The sequence below is a fragment of the Miniopterus natalensis genome, chromosome 7 (genome assembly GCF_054644295.1).
Source record: "Miniopterus natalensis isolate mMinNat1 chromosome 7, mMinNat1.hap1, whole genome shotgun sequence".
In the NCBI taxonomy this organism is placed as follows: Eukaryota; Metazoa; Chordata; class Mammalia; order Chiroptera; family Miniopteridae; genus Miniopterus; species Miniopterus natalensis.
Window position 1 is genome coordinate 12,745,383 of NC_142087.1, and position 17,235 is coordinate 12,762,617.

The 17,235-nt window shown below is 46.4% G+C and overlaps 1 protein-coding gene across 1 annotated transcript; it reads right to left on the reverse strand.

Annotated features, from left to right (window-relative positions):
* Positions 1 to 905: 905 nt before the first annotated feature.
* Positions 906 to 10,891, reverse strand: DYNLRB1 (dynein light chain roadblock-type 1; the record flags this gene model as incomplete). The annotated part of the gene is made up of 3 exons (XM_016213192.2): positions 906 to 1,281; positions 5,595 to 5,762; positions 10,810 to 10,891. Coding segments are annotated over 3 exons (294 nt in total), but the record flags the coding sequence as incomplete, so codon positions are not given.
* Positions 10,892 to 17,235: the final 6,344 nt, after the last annotated feature.

Consider the following 17,235-nt stretch of genomic DNA (forward strand, 5'->3'; position numbering starts at 1 on the left):
TAATAAAAATTAAATGCATGTGATTTCTGGAAGAAAAAAATCCCAGAGTGCTGCTGAGTGATGGGTGGACGTCCTATAGTGTCAGATAGCAGGCACCTTCTGGGACCCGCACACATGACCCTAAGGGGAGGCAGATGTTCACTCAGGTGGAGTGGGACCACCCAGGACATCTGGGGAAGGCAGTGCCGGAAGGGAACTTTTGGAGTAAAAGACCTGTGCTCCCACCTGTGAGACCTTGGGCAAGTCATTCTCTAGATCCCAATTTCCTCATTATTAAGATAGCTTTGACACCCTGTCTATAGGGTACTGTGAAGATATGAGCCACAGCACATAACACACCATGTGCATTCTGGGCACTCAACACACACTACTACTTTCCTTTCCCCAGGGCAGTGGGACAGAAACAAATCTTTCAAAACGTTGATGGGAGCCTAGCTCGAGTGGCTCAGTTGGTTAAGTGTAGTCCCGTGCACCAAAAGGTTCCTGGTTCGATTTCCGGTCAGGGCACATGCCTATGTTGCAGGTTTGATCCCCAGTCAGGGAGCATATGGAAGGCAACCGATCAGTGCTTCTCTTTCACATTGATGTTTCTCTCTCTCTCTTTTCCTCTCTCTAAGCATGTCCTTGGGTGAGGATTTGAAAAAACAAAAACCCCAAAACATTGGCGGGAGTGGTAAATGACAAGAGGGATGGCAAGGGACAAGAGACCCAGAAGCCAGGGTTCCAATTATAAATCAAGCTCAGCTCAGCACATATGGCCACAGGTGCCATTAAGTAGCAGGCCTCAAGCTCTGAGCACAATCCGCCGGGAGGCTGGAGGTGGCACCGGGGCTCAGCCTTTAGGCCACATCATGACACAGGAAGAGAGAGCCTTTTCAACCTACTGTTTAAAGACACACAGAGGGCAAGTTTCAGTTATTTTTAGTTAAAAGAAAAACAGCCTTTTCCAAGAGCAACAAAGTAAACTGAAAGTCAGAAGGAAGCAGGGTGTGGGCCTCTCTCAAGCTCTTGCTCCAAAACTGGACCTGAGGAAAGAGGGCCCTCCTGGGAACTCAGGGCAGACTGGCCCACAGACGGATGACTGAGGTGGGACAGGGTGGAGCTGCAGCCCATGTAGGTCACTGGATTGGTCTGCATGGGCTCTAAGGTGATGTCCACCTGCCAGTCGGTTGACATGATTAACATTATTCTTGGGGGCATTAAATTAAGGAATGATGCATGGAGCCAAGAGTGCAGCTTATTCAGTTGGATTCTGAACCACAATCAGGAAGTAGTCTTTATCTGCAAGACAAAAATGAGAAAACAAGTCACTAAATGTAAAGTGCGAGAAAAACACACTCCAAAGGAAATAAACCATTAAATCATCAACCACTTCCAATTGCTGGGAAACAAGGTAAACTGGCAAGTTCCTGTGGGGGCTTCTGCTACTGTGACCTGGTGGTGACCTCAGGGCACAGCCTCTTTTCTAACCTTCCCGGTACCCACAGGGAGGAAGAAGAACATCTCTGTTTTCTGAGTAAGGAAACTCAGGTTCCGAGAGTTTAAATAAACTGTCTGTGGAACTGGTTCTCAACATGGAGGCCATTCGAAGAGCCTGAGGGCTGGGCTCAAAACAAACACAAACACGGCTGGGCCCCACCCCCAGCTCTTTGGATTCAGTAGGTCCAGAGTAGAACCTGAGAATCTGTATTTTAACAGGTTCCCAGGTGATGCTGAAGCTGCAGATTCTGGGAGAACCACTAGTTTAAGGTGACCCAGCAAATCAGTGTCAAAGATGGAATATCAACCTCACCCATACTGCTCTTAGGTCAGTGTTAGTTCTGTCACAGCTGGATGAGAAAATTTCAAAGGCTCCAGATCAAAGGGGGCCAAAGCTACAAGGATTCCAGCTCTGGGGATCCCGCCCAGTAGGGAGGAATGTCCATCATGAAATCATCGATGTCCAAGACCTCAGGGCTGAGTCTGACTGCCCCTCACTTTATAGAAGAGGAAATTAGAGAAGCAGTGTTTCAACTTTTCCCACTTAATTATCAAATCACAAAAATTTACCAAGGCTTCCATGTGGCCAGACCTGGACCAACCACTCTCGTATGGCTCCTCAATGAATCCTCAAATCACCCTGAGGCAGGTACTAGTGTTTTCTCATTTTGCAAATGAAGACACTGAGGCTCAGAAAGTTACATGTCTTGCTCAAGCCAAGGCAAAAATGCGGGGCGGAGTAGCTGGGTTTGACCGCCCTGCTCAACAAAAGAGAAATGGCAGGACCTCGGCCACATCTGCTTTGTGTGTGCTGGTTTAAGCCTGAAGCTGCTTTCTCCCATGGAGGCTGGCTGATGGGACTGGGAAGAAGCAGATCTTATATGACTAATAGTTTCACGACTAAGCAATCTGTACGAGTAAAGAATATCTTACTAATAAAAATAAAAATAACTAAAGCCACCAATACACCAATACGCAGGCGCAATTAGCAATACTAACATCTCTTCTTCCAAAAATCAAGCTCTAAATTCACTAACGTCACTCCAAGTGCTCTGTGGAAGCAGTTTTAAAGCTTGGTTATGCTGTCAACTCAGCTTTACATCAGTGAAGTTTAACAAATGAAAACCAAAAGCCTGTCTGAAAACATGTCTTTCTAAGGGCTATTTCTGGGCCAGGATAGGGTGAAATTTGGTATCTATGTGGAGAACCACAGGGTCTGAAACCACCTGCTGCTACTTTTGGTCTTCTCAGTTTGACCAATGAGGAAGCTTAGGTGGGAAGAAAGGGACGTGGACCTCCTTCCTGGGCAGGGCTACTCCAGGCAGCTCCCACAATGTGGGGTGCTAATTATAGTCCCGGAAGGGCCCACCTCACACACACCCAGCAGCCAGGCTGTTCTATGCTGGGTGCTGCCCCTGTGGGGCCTGTGCTCTAGGAAAATCCTAAGGCAACCCAGACCTAATGCCTCAGAGGCTCTGCTCAGTGGCTCCTGACAGTATTTTTTTCTTTCTATATCAAAGTGGGTGCATCAAGATGTCAAATCATTGGTTTTCATCCTAAATAATATGTCCCACAGACATTCCTGATCCCCCTCTCCACTGCTGACCCCACCTCCAACCCCCACAGCGGGGTGTCAGCAATGGAGGGAGGTTTAGGAAGTCATTCGTTTATTCAACAACTATTTGTCAAATGCTTACGATGTGTTTACAAGTTTCTGTCCTCTTGAAACTGTCTAGTGGGGGAGACAGACTTAAAAATGCAGATGAGCAAGCTGGTTGGCCAAGAGAGAAGGCAGGACAACAGTGCTGCCAGCAGCAGGATGCTCATGTGCGAGGGCCCAGGGAGAGGCTCTGAAAGGCAGCAGGTGGCTGGAGAAGCAGGGAGGAACACTCACTGCATTTAAGGCAACCTGGAAAAGACACCCCATGGCATAACGGGGTGTGTGTGTGAGTGGGCGCCCAACGAGGATGTGAGTGCAAGAGAGCGAGCAGTAGGAGCTGCGCACCCTCCCTGTGGGCCTCTGCATGTCGCCAGGGCAAGGGTCTGGCCCCTGCATCCTCGCCTCCACTGACAAGGCTCAGGGGCTTCTGGGCCTGTGCACCCAAAGGAGAGCCTCTAACTGGACTCAAGCACCAATCACTCCCATGAACTTTGAAAGCCTGCAGGTCCTTCAAGGGCAAGCTGGAGATGCCTTTGCTGCTGAGCTGGGACAATGGCCAGAAGCTTTCAGATAACACTGCTGTTCCAGAGGAGACACTCTTGGAAGCTTTAGGTCAAGAGACACTGTTCATGGAGTCAGTCTGATTTGGAGACTGCAAAATTCGTCATTGCCTCACACTGAGCTCCCATGTGGACTGCTCTGTGTGCAGGGTCAGTGGGGGGACCATTCCTTAGCCTAACTTTTAGGGAAGCAGAGGTACCTCCAGTCACACAGCATGAAGTCTTGGGATGGATTTGAGTTCATATCTGGTTCTGAGCCTTTCTGCTCCACCCCCTGCCAACATACTCAACCAGATGGGGTGTCTCAGAGGACCAGGGCAGTACAGCCCCCTACGTGACACTTCACAGATGTGAAAACAGAGGTTCAGAGGTGTTCTATGACTTGCTTAAGGTGACATTCATTAATTGCTAAAGCTGGGAAAATGAACTCTGCCTGCTACAGTCTGTTTTCCCTGACAGAATCAGAGACATCACAGACAGTGATTACATTGATAAACAGTGTACAGCATATTTTTGGAATCAGTGGCTCTAAAGTTATCCTATGTTCTTTCCTGGGACTGGCCTACTCTGTCCCCACCCCTCCAGGGAGACCGTGGGCCCTTGTGACTCGCTCTATGGTTCTCTCCTTCACATCCTTCCAAGCTGCCGGGTGGCTGGAATAGGTCTTGGAACAGAACCAATATGGCTCTGCTGCTGGGAGTGTGGTACCCTCTCCCCCTTCAGATTACCCCAGAATTCTGTAGCCAGTCTCTTTGCCATCTGTGCTACCAAGCCCAGGGGCATTCAGTATCCCCAGCCTCCCCACTGCCTCCTTCATCTAGGCCCCAATAACAATCATATTGCCTCGTGCCTTAAAAACCTCTGCTCACAGGGTGCAGTCCACACGGAAGAGTCTGGTGTTTGAGGCCTTTTCTAAACTGGACCAAACATCTCACCTTGCACTCCTTCCTCACATATTCTGGTACCCTAGACAAACTGCACAGCAGCCCACCTGCATCGTCACATGCACACTCAACTATGTGGCTCAGCCAGAAGAGAGGGGGAGAGAGAAGTAGCAGGCAAAAATAGTCCTGGAGAACCTGTCCACCACTCCAGTCTAAACGCTGAGTGAGGTGAGGCAGGATAGGTGGCCCTGCTGTTCTCTCCCGGGGTCCCAGTCCTTGTGGGGGGCCCCCCAGGATGAGCATCTCGTCATCCTGAGAATTATCCTAAGACCTAAAGACAGGTGTTGTTTGTACCACACAGCCCCTGAGTACAAGCCAAGCACTTCATGTGAAACAAAAACAGCAATCAGTTCTAATGCTAGAGGAAAAGCCGGCTGCATGAGGCCCAGAGACACGGGGCTGTACTTTTGAAGCGGGAAACTGAACATTTTTTCAAAGATAAAATGACTTCACAGTGTTTTTGCCTTCTGCTTTGGTTTTGAATCACTGAATCTTTTCCCTTCAAACTTAGTTTTCTTGCCCCTCCACCTTGTTTACACTCTTTCTTGTGCCCTCAAGATTCAGCTGACACGTCCCCTCTTCTGGGAAGCCTCTGTTGATTGCCCAAGAAGGCCAATCACACCCTCCATGTTCCCAAGCGCTCCCTGAACATCCCATCAAGGCAAGGGTCACACTGTGTCATGCTTATGTGTCTATCTGCCCCATGAGACCAGGATTCCCCTCTAAGGCCCAGAACCCAAGACAAGGTCTGACCCACAGTCACTGCAAATGAGTATTTGTTGGGGATGCCAGTCAGAGACTGTGCCAGCCAGCAGTCACCTCTGTGCTTTCAACTCTTCAGGCCTTTCTGTGGAACCTGAGGAGACACCAATGTGCTAAACCTTCCTGATAAGCTAAAGAGCATGTGTTATGACGGCCTGATCCTAAGAGGGGATGTGGAACACCTCTTACCTGGTGCAACCATAATTTCATTTTTCTTAGAGCGAATTCGAAGAAAGGTGAGGTCATTCTGGGGGTCAATTTCACGCACGGTGCTCCGGGCCTTCAGGATGAAGCTGTGCATGAGGTTGGCATACTGTGTGGTGGTAGGATTGTCCATGGTGCTCTTAATGGGAATGCCTGAGTGGAGAGTAGGGAGAGTCTGAGCAAGATGTTGAGGCTTTTCTGACCAGCTCCCAACCCCACAGCCCTAATTCTATAGAGTGCTGGGCTGGCAGTTAACAATCATGCCACTATTTACCGAAGGCTTGGCAGGCACAGTGCTGAGTGCTGCAAGCATGTCACTGCCAGTCCCCAGAACTACTATGAGGGCGGTGTTACCATCTTCACTTGCCAGTGAGGCAAGAGAAACTCTAGTAAGCGTTCTGCTACGGTCACACAGCAGATAAGCAGTGGGGCCAGCATTTGATGCAGGCCTGCTGGCTCCACTGCTGGGCTCCTTTCTCAGGGCCACAGAGACTTTCATTCAGAACACTCAGAACCTGAACAAGGAGGACAGCACTTACAAATCTGTAAACACTGAAGAGTAGGAAGAATAAAAAAGGTCAGCTGTGCCAAGACATAACCGTCACTAGTGTGCTGTTCCTGTTCCCAAGGGAGGCTTAGGGCCCAGCTGTAAACACTGTCTGTACACATGAAAATTAAAGCCGTTTCTCTGACTGCTTACACCCTGTAAACAGCATTGCAACCGCTTTCAAAGAGCCCACAGTGGCCATCCCACTGAGTTCATCACGACTCTCCTGTTGGATACTAAGGAGATTTTTAACCTAATTACTGCGCAATGAACACCATTGTGCATCAAGCCTTTCCTGTTTTGAAGACTGTTTCCCTGCGATGAACTATTACATGGATCTCCCTAACAGGACTGTGTCTACTGTCATGGGGGTGAGGAATGGGGCTCAGCTTGAGTGACCTCAGGTCTCAACTGGATCATCAGGTGCCTGAGAATCACTGAGACACATCAACAGAAGGCTGCATCAGTGAGGCCCCAGGTACCCACAGCTGAAAGGCATTTGTGATGAATGTGGCACAAGGGGCTCCTCACACATAAGTGGCCGGCTGTGGGACCCAGGCCCTGCTAAGCTGGTCCGAAAGTGATCAGCCAAAGGCCGTCACCCTCAGGACCACCGATGAATGGCAAGAAACTGGCCCAACCTTGTCTCCTTAGGGCACAGGAACATGAGTGTGAACAGGAGAGGACACAGTGTTAAGAGAAGCAGCTGAGTCAGTGAGGCTATTGGAGCCAACTGGAGCCAACTGAAGCCATGAGAACTGGCTGTAGTGTGACCACTTGCCTTTAAGAGACAAGACAACTAGGTCATTGGGGAGCTTCTGGGTCCTAGCTGGCAACAATGTGCCCACCTTTCTAAGGATGGTAGCAGCAGCAGCTGGGGTGATGACTGAGCAGAAACTCTGAAACCCGAGGACCTGAACGCATCCCCCTGCTCTGCCACCTCATGGCTATGTGGCCTTAGACAAGCGATTTAACTTCTCTTCTTCTGTTTCCTCATCTGTAAAATGGCTGTGCTTCAAAGTGCTGCTGTGAGGATTAAATACAGTTTAAGAATGTTTAGCAAGAGTATGCATGTAATAAATGTGAGTGGTTTGTTATCAACACCACCCACACAATGAATCCCATCCCCTAGGTAACCTGAGCAGCCAGTCTCAAGACCTGGCAAAGTTTAGGTGATAAAACCTCTTGACCTTCACTTTTATATACAAGGGCATCGTCTCTCGGATTCCCCTGCCTGGAACTTTCCTTTCTTCTCCTACTCTCCCACCACTCCCACAGGTCCCTCAGGTCTCCATCTTCTGGTGGCTCCACCCGTCCCAGATATGGTCAATGAATGCCCCATTCTACCATCCAGCACCATGCAATTTTCCTTTAGAGCAGTTACTCGAGTTTGATATCACACCTTTATGGAAGTGACCATTATGTTTGTCCCTAGACAGGACCAGATCTGATTTGTTCACCAGTGTCCTCAGAGAGACTGCATTAAGCATTTATTGCTGCTGATAAATGAGAAGTCACAAGGGCTACTTTCAGTAGTTTAGACATGAGTTTGATTACATTCCTACCAAGTGAGAGGGTGTGTAAAGGAGACAAGAATCTAACCACTTGTTGGCTCATTTTAAAAACAAAAGAAAGCATGAAGGTAGTGGTGGGGCAGGGACTGAAACAGGAGAATTTCAGGTAAGGGCAGGAGGTCATAGAATGCCAGATTCACAGGATGCCAGAGCCAGGGACACTTCAAAGATATCCCAATGATTAGGCCACCTACCCCAAGCCACTGCCTTCACAAATGGGGCTGCAGATTGCAGAGTTAGCTGGTACCAGGGAGGCACAATTTCTAACCTGAGGCTCAGATCTGTCAGGTTGTGTAACCAGACCCTTCCACCAAACCCAGCTCCATCAATGAACGACAACAACAAATTAAAAATATATTTTTAAAAGATATGTCTTTATTGATTTCAGAGAGAGGAAGGGAGAGGGAGAGTCATTGATCAGCTGCCTCCTGCACCACCACCCCCCCCCCACTGGGGACCGAGCCTACAACCCAGGAATGTGCCCTGCCTGGGAATCAAACCTTGATCTTCTGGATCATAGGTTGATGCTCAACCACTGAGCCATGCCGGCTGGGCAAAAATTAACAAATTTAACAGATAGTTATTAAGCACGAACTCTGTGCCAGCACTGTTCCCAATGCTAGGGACAAAGTAGTGAACACAAATCCCTGCCCTCGTGGAACTTACACATTTAGTTTTCTGTCCTGTGCAGGTAGCAGCAGAGGATAGCAGGGGGTCTAAATAGGTACAAATAGAACAGAACATTCCTTAAGTTCTTGCTAAGGCAGCTTAAACTCACACTTTTATAATGAAACATCATCTGCATTTGGTGAACACAGAGATGTTGAAATGCAGTGGTTGGTTGGTGATTGGAACAAGGGTGTGTCATGAGTTCTGGGGCAAGAGCAATCACTCTGGGCTGGGTGGTAAGGGAAGGCATCCCACAGAAGAGGCAGCTTCGCTGAATCATCCTTAATTGGAAGCTTCCAGAGGGCTTAAAGGCCCCATGAGAAGTGAGTCCCGGCCACCCCCATCCACAGCTGGGTGACCTTGAGCAGGTCACCTGGCCTCTCTCAGCTTCTGAAAAATGGGTAAACAACCCTGCCTTTCAGGTTCACTGTGTGAAATGTCAATGAGAGATTGAAGAGTGAGCTCTCTGAATGGGACATAAAAATAAACACACACAATAATTTTAACATTTACATGGCATTTACTATGTATCAGACACTATTCTAAAAACTTTTCTTAGAGGAAGGTAGTATGATTATATTTTACTGATGAGGAATTAAAACAAGGAGATTAAGTGACTTGTCTAAGATTTCATAGCTGATAAGTAGGCAGAGTCAGGATTCAAATCCAGGTAGTCTGGTTCCACATTCCATATTCTCAGCCACTGTGCAATACTGCCACAGTATACAAAAAGTGCTCAGTAGTATCAAAAGGTACGCAGTTGGGGCTATACTTTCCCAATGAAAAAGCTCAGCTTTGGGGCAGTTTTAAGGCAAGAATGAAGGCTGTTCCCTCCAATGTGGGGTCAAAAATGTCCATTCCTAGCCTTGCCAGTGTGGCTCAGCTGGTTAGCATGTCGTCCTGTACACTAAACGGTTGAGGGTTTGACTCCCAGTCAGGGCATATACCTGGGTTGAAGGTTCAATCTTCATCGGGCGTATGCAGGAAGTAACCAATCGATGTTTCACTCTCACATTGATGTTTCTCTCTCTCCCTCCCTCTCCCTTCCTCTCTCTCTAAAATCAATGAAAGCATGTCCTTGGATGAGGAATTAAAAAAAAAAAAAGGTCCAGTCCTAGAAGATAGTGTCTCTCTGAGTGATATACAGTCTTTCAGGTCTTGGGTCAACCAGTTCATGTGGGGCAGCTGAGGCGCGAAGAGAAGGGGAAGGCCCAGGCCCTCCAGCTGGTCAGTAGCAGACTTAAGCTGGGACCTGCTGCAGCTTCCCACAGAGTCCCGAGTGCTTCCTACCTGCTGCCTCCTTTGAATGCAATGACCACATGGTCTAATTAGAGTTTGACAAAGCTGAGGAGCACCCTCTGCCTAACTCTGGGCTGGCCCGGGTCTAATGACTTGCAAAACAACATTCTAACTGAGGACATGCCACCTCTACTTTGTCACCTTTGGTGTCCTTCCTTCTGCTCTACTGAAGTAGGCACTGTTGACAATTCTGCCTTTCCAAAACAAGGCCCAGAATGACAACGAACACACAGGGGCTCTGAAGGAACCTCGACTAAATCAGAGATGAAAGAATACATGAAACTAGAAAACTGGGGGAGGCCAGCTGCGTGGCCCTGGGCTGCAGACCTGCAGCCACTCTCTGGTCCTTCACAGCAGTGTGGGAGAAAGAGCACAAGTGCACTCAGGCAGACTTGAAATGAAATATTGGCTCTGCAATGGCAGGCAAATCAACTGACTTTCTAGACTGTTTTCTCCACTGCAAAATGGAGACAACAGGCTGCTTTAAGGAATAAATGAAACAATGTTTGTAAAGCACCATCCGGGGCCTGGCACAGATTGGTGGGCATGTGAGAAATGTTAGCCTCCCGCTTCGCCATGTCAACAGCAGTGTGGGAAAATTAGTACCCGTATTCTTCTAGTTGTTGAAATAAGGTTCCAGAAGAGAAGAGAAAAGCTATAGGCACAAAAAAGTTGACCGGAGTATTATCTAGCAAAAAAGTAGAAACAATAAATGGGGATGAGTAATAAACATTGCACTGGCAGTTTAAAAAGCTGCATATGTAAACCATGAAAGAAAACAAACAAACCTCATGAGTAAACATATGCAAAAGAGAAATAACTATAATTATGGCCCAGAGACAATGCACCTGAACAAGGGCTGAAAAAGCATGGAATAATGAAAAGTGTGACCTGTCAGGGCAGTGGGATTGAATGACAGTTTCCTTTTTTAAAATCTAGAATTCCAATAATAGTGCTAGGACACTGAAGGTATTAAAAGAAAAAAAGAAAAAAAAAAAAAGGTGAAAATTAATGTACATGAAGGGGCTTAGTAAACAGCAAGTATTATGTTGTTTTGGGCCGTTTTCTGGGGCCTGCCTGCGTGCGGGTCATGGTCGGAGGGAGGCCGTACCTTCTGTGTTCACCACGATGATTCCCTGCACTCCCTTCTGGCTCTGAAGCCGCTTCAGCGTCTCTTCCACCTCTGCCTGCCAGAGAAAACAAGACCAAGGTTAGGAGGGGCCGGGAAGGCAGAATTAACTCCCTCATACCCTTGGCAGATGAATCACACATTTGTCTTCCAACAAACAATTAACACCTGGGCACATGGCACTGCAAAGCTCCCCAGGCCTGTTTAGAGTGGTCCTCAAGCCACCACCAGCACCTAAATCATCTAATCACACCCCCAGGGTGGGGCAGGGATCCTCTTGGCCCTTTGCCTACTAGGCACTATTATCCCTCCTGCCTTAGCTATTTGGGAGCAGAATATAAATACCATTCCTGGGAGTATAGACACATCCATGACTCATGTATCTGGTAAACCTAGGAGACAGGACGCTGATGATCTGAAAAAACCCCAAACAGTGGTGTCTAACAGGAAGAAGACACACTGCCATTTGTGGCCCAAACAGCACAACTGAAAACATTCCAAAGGAAGCAAAATGACCCCATGAGGATAATACTCAGTGACTTAATAAGCTAGCATGTGAGATAGTGTGACAAATGGCTCATAACCACAGGAAATGTGCCTGGGGTAGGAGCTCATTAATCCTGATTCTCCAGAAACTAGTCAGGTGGGATACTCTGGCACATGGAATTTGTAAACAGGGGACAATCCCACATTTGGTTCCTCACATTGTCATGCAAGGCATTCTATGTTATCACTCGCATCTTTTACCCTTCCCTCCACTCTCTATCTACATGCCCATACCTCCCTGTCTCTGTGTCTTTTTACCCTAACAAGGCCTCTTCTCTCCTGAAATCCAACAAATTCTTCTAAACCATCTAAGACATCATCTCCTCCAAAAAGCCCTTACTGACTCCCAACTCAGTGGAGTCTGCCACTTGTGAGTCAGCAAACTCTTAATTGTACCCCTCTGGGGGTGCATTAGGCACTGTGTTACTTAAGAGTCCCTAGAGCCCAGAGGTGTGGCTCAGTGGCTGAGTGCCGACCCCACGCATCAAGGGGTCGCTGATTCCATTCCCGGTCAGGGCACATGACTGGGTTTCGGGCTCAATCCCCAGTGAGGGACGTGCGGGAGGCAGCCAATCGATGTTCTCTCTCATAGATGTTTCTCTCTCTCCCCTTTTCCTTCCTTTCTCTCTAAAAAAATCAATAATACGTTTAAAAAAAAAAAAGAGTCCCTATTGATGGACTGCAGAATAGGGACTCGAAAAGCTGTGCCTGACCGAGGCAGGCCTGGCTCTTTTCTGCGGGTGGGACGCTGGCCTTGAAGTGCACTTGGTCTCTGGAGGCCCTGTCCAGATGGGTCCAGAACCCAGCCAGAAGCTCCCCACAGGCTGAGAGCAGGACTATGTTGGAAATAGAGGCTTCATTCTCCCAAAGAGAGTGGTCCCCCACCCCCAGAAGCTACTGAGTTGGCTGGGACAAGGAGCTTGTAAACAGTGGATGGAGATAGCACAATGAATTACTGTCTTTCTAGTAGGTACAAGCTAACAATCCAGTCACCGCCATCCACTCCCCTATGATGTAAGAATACTCTCAAATGCTGGAGAGAAGGGCAAATGAATTCCTCCTACAAAATGGCAAACAGTCCACTACCTCTAAAATCTGGAGCCTGTGTAAAAGGACAGGGCTACATGAGAGTACAATACAGTGGGTCATGTATGTATGAGATCATCGTTCATTCAACAGGACTGTCACTGAGCTCCTACTATGCGCTATTTTGGAGAGGAGGGGTAAAGTACAATGGCATTCAATACCACACAGTACTCAGTCTGACCTGGTAACCTTCCTGGAAATCCATCCTAAGGAAATAATCCAGAAGAACCAGAAGAACACAGCAAGATGTTTGTTGCAGTGACATCAGCATCAGGAAAAAGCAGAAAGAGCCGAAAATGCCCAATAATTAGGGAAAAGGCCAAGTAAATTATGGAATGTCCATTCAAAGGAATATAATATACACATTAACAATGATCAGAATGAGCCACAGAAAGCTTATGATATAACCTTAAGTAAAAACAGCTAAGTGCAAAAATAAAGTGCTTGGTGACTACAACCACATGAAAACAAGAAGGCTAGAGGGATTATGAAAAAAAATAAAAAGCCACATTGGAAGCAGGGATTATAGATAAGGTTTTATTTTTTTCAAAACAGCCTCTTTTTATTCTAGTATACTTTTTCTATTTAAAAACATTTTTTAACCCCTCTCTCGCTATATTCAAGAGAGATCTCTGATATGGGGACCACAGGGCTCTGACATGCTCAACATTTTAAGATTAAGAATATATAAATTGCAGACAATTTAAGACAGCTCAGTCAATCTGCAATCAACCCAGGGAAGGGGACAGAAAGTGAAAACTACAGATGTCAGAATCAAGGTCCAAAATACCCCTGGAGGATGGAAAGTGGGGCTGGAATGAAAAAGGAAAAAATTTCACAAAACTCTCTCATTTAGTAACTTATGAGTGCCTTCTACGTGCCAGACATTGTTTTAGGCCTGGGGATGCTGTAGTGAACAAACGTAACAAACATCCCTGCCTCATGAAGCTGACATTTGGGGGTGGGAAGTCAGATTTTAAACAAAAAGTAAGTGAAATATAAATGTCAGATACAGTAGGGAAGGGGGATCTGGAGCATAGGGGCTGACAGCAATTTTAAATAAAGTGATCAGAGAAGTCCTCACTAAAGTTACAGCTAAGTAGAGATTCGAAAGCTGTGAGGGAGCTAACCATGCAGAGATTCTAGGGACAGTGCTCCAGAGAGCACAAAAAACAAGTACAAGAGCTCTGAGGCGGGAAAGTGGCAAAGGAGCCAGTGCGGCTGAAGCGCAGTGAGTGGCAGGTGGCCAAAATGAGAGAGGTAACCAGGATCAGATTAGACTTCAGAGGGCCTGGTAGACCACAGTAATGACTTTGGCTTTTAATGGGGATGATGAGGGGAGCCACTAGCAGGTTTTGAGGTGACCAGTGATAAGACTTGATGTTTCAAAAGGACAGCTCTGGGTGCTATATACAGAATGGGCTGCAGGGGGCAAGCACAGCCTGCTTGAGCCAGGTGCCCTGGCATCAGCAGCCCCCTGGAAAGAAGCAATCTTCTTTCCCTCACTCACTACTTGATATAACTGACTCCAAACTCTCTGGGCTCAGCTCACGAGGCCTTCTCTGACACCTATCCCTCTTCTGGATATCCATGACACCCTGCCTTCATTGCACTTATCACAATGGGGTGTAACTCTGTTTCATATCTGTCTCCTTCAGATCCAAAGCACCCTGGAAGCAGGGACCTAGACTTTTTTTTTTTTTTTTAATCCTCACCTGAGGATATTTTTTCCATTGATTTTTAGAGAGGGTGGAAGGAAAGGGAAGAGAGAGAAAAACACTGACGTGAGAGAGAGAAAAACATTGATGTGAGAGAGACATGGATTGGTTGCCTCCTGCATGAGCCCCAACTGAGGCCAGGGATTGAACCTGCCACTGAGGTATGTGCCCTTGACGGGGAATTGAACCAACGACCTTTTGGTCAGTAGGCTGACGCTCCAACCACTGAGGCAAACCAGTCAGGGCAGGGACCTAGACTTTATAGTTCCAGTACCTGGCACAGTACAGGCTCAATAAATACTTAAGGAACAAATGAAAAGCATTTCTGCAACTATGTTTTATAAAAATCAACCTTTTAATTGGGGACATGGCCTTAGAATGTCCAATATTTTTTAGAAAAAGAGACAGGGTTTTAGGTGATCCTAAGTTTAATGAGAACCAGCCACTGAGATCTGGTTGCTTAAAGTAAACACACATTTACCAAGAAAGGAAGGACATACAAGTATATGATAACCTATTCAGTATCTGCTACCCTTCCATGGTTAGTATGATTTCCATTTTACAACGAAGAAACTGAGGTTCAGAAAGAAGAGTTTTGCCCAAGGACACACAGGTCAAGAAAACAGCTGAATATACCTCTGACCACAACTGATGAGGTCCCTGCCCGCAGGGAGCTCATTTTCTGGTAGAAGAGAATTTTAAATAATAAGTGACCAAGGTTCTTGCAGGGGACAGGGCAGGGGGAGCAGGGGGATGCTATTCTGGCTGGTGTGGTCAGGACACCCGAGGATATAATCATTAAGCCAAGAACTAAATGATGAGAAAAGAAAGCACTCCAGGTAACGGGATGAAAGCAAAGGCAGAGAAGCGGGAACAAATCTGGCATGTTCAAGGAACAGAGGTGACCGGTATTGGCAGGTTTCTTGATTCTTTGTTAATCTGACAGGCAAAAACCAAAAAATAGAAAGCCAACCTTTCTTTAATTTTTAAGAGTTATCAGTGAAGTTAAAATGGAATTTACAGACTGCATCTCTTTTCTTCGGAGTCTTTGGATTTTTCTGTAAATCTACTGATTTTCAAAAACTCTTAAAATAATAGACTTTTGGCCATCATATAAATTATACTTCTCCCACTTTTTTCATTTAACCTTATGATTTTTTTCAGTAATCAGAAGTTAAAAATCTTTATGTAGCCTTTTTTTCCCCCTGTAAGACTAGAGAATAGTGTCTCCAACCTGACCCCCACCAGTAGGGTGGAGCTAGGCCTGGGTAAGTGGGGGCCATGAGGTCTAGAGAGGTCTCCATGAGGCACAGGGCACCAGCTACTGTCTGGGTTCAGGAGAAACTGCTTAAAACAAACTTCAAGTTCAGCCCAATAGGAACCAAGACAGAAAACAAATGTTGCCAAAAAGCTACACACCTCAACAAAGACATCTGCAGATAGAAAAGGACAGTTCTAGTCAGGCATCCCAGTCACGCAGCTCTGCCTCAAACTCAAATTCTGTTACCCCTGCAGTGCTAGCCAATGGTACCAGAAATGTCTGAGTAAATATGCAGCCCCCCAGGGTTAACTCACAGAGACCGCCCAACTAGTACCTGCAGCATTCTGGGTCTGCAATACTGTCAACAGGGGTGTCTGCATCAGGGAAAGGACAAAGTTCCAGGGTTCTCTGTCCCAGGTGCGTGTTGCTGACAGATGGAAAAATAAGTAGCAGTAAAACTCCAGGATTATTGATTGGTTCAGCATAGGAGAAATAATTATCTGAAGCAAATGAGTCACAAGGGAACTGTGACCAATTTGACTATCAACCATAAAAATTTGAATTTTTAAAAAATTATTATTTTTTTAAAACCCTCACCGAAGGATATTTTTCCATTGCTTTTTAAAAATAGTGGAAGGGAGGGAGGAGGGAGAAAGAGACATCAATAGAGAGATACACTGGCTGCCTCCCACATGTGCCCGACCAGGCTGGGAATCGAGCCTGCAACTAAAGTACACACGTGCCCTTGACCAGGAAGCGAACACAAGACCCTTCAGTCCTTGGGCTGACACTCTAACCACGGGCCAAATCAATCAGGGCTGAATTTTTTTTAAGTCCTCACTTACCTGAGGATATGCTTAGAGAGAAAGGGGAGAAAGAGAGAAAGAGACATGGATCAGTTGCCTTCCATATGCTCCCTGACTGGGGATCAAACCTGCAACCCAGGCATGTGCCCTGACTAGGAATCAAACCCAAAACCTTCTGGTGCATGTAATGATGCTCAACCAACTGTGCCACTCTGGCTGGGAAAAAATCTGAATTTTTATAAAACCAAAATGAATTAAAAGGATAGAAAAACATCTGCATCAAATATAATGGACAAAAGAGTGATTCCAAAACATAACACAAAATGATTAAGAAAAATAGCAAGTCTAAAAGTTAAGCGGGCAAAAAGGCTACTGTTAGAAAATACACCTAAGAGAAATTACAGCTCTGGCTAGTGTGGCTGAGTTGGTTGGAGTGTCATCCCATCTACCAAAAGGTGGCGGGTTCAGTTCCAGTCTGGGCACATACCAGGCTGTGGGTCTGATCCCTTGTCGGGCTGCGTGTGGGAGGCAACCCATCGATGTTTCTCTCTCACAATGATGCTTCTCTCTCTCTCCTTTCCTCTCTCTAAAGTCAATAAGTAAATAAACAAGAGAAATTACAAGCACACAGAAAAATGTTCATTGTTCCCTATAAATAAAGAGATGGAAAATTATAGCAATGCTGAGCTTACTTTTTTCATTGTTTGCAACATTATGGCAAAATTGGTACAGAGGCAATATGACCTTTCAGAAAAGCTACAGGATAACTACTGTAAGAACCATAAAGTGTAGATCCTTTTGCCTCAGAATTTCTTTTCCTGAGACTTCTGCTAAGGAAATAATCTAATAAAACTACTACAAAAACTTGACACAATCAGAGGCCTTCGTCACAGCATTATCTGCCAATGAAGAAGAGGCAACGCAAACGTACACCAGGGGGATGGTTTGGCAAATTCTGGTCCAGCTGTTTTACTAGTTATTACACAGCACA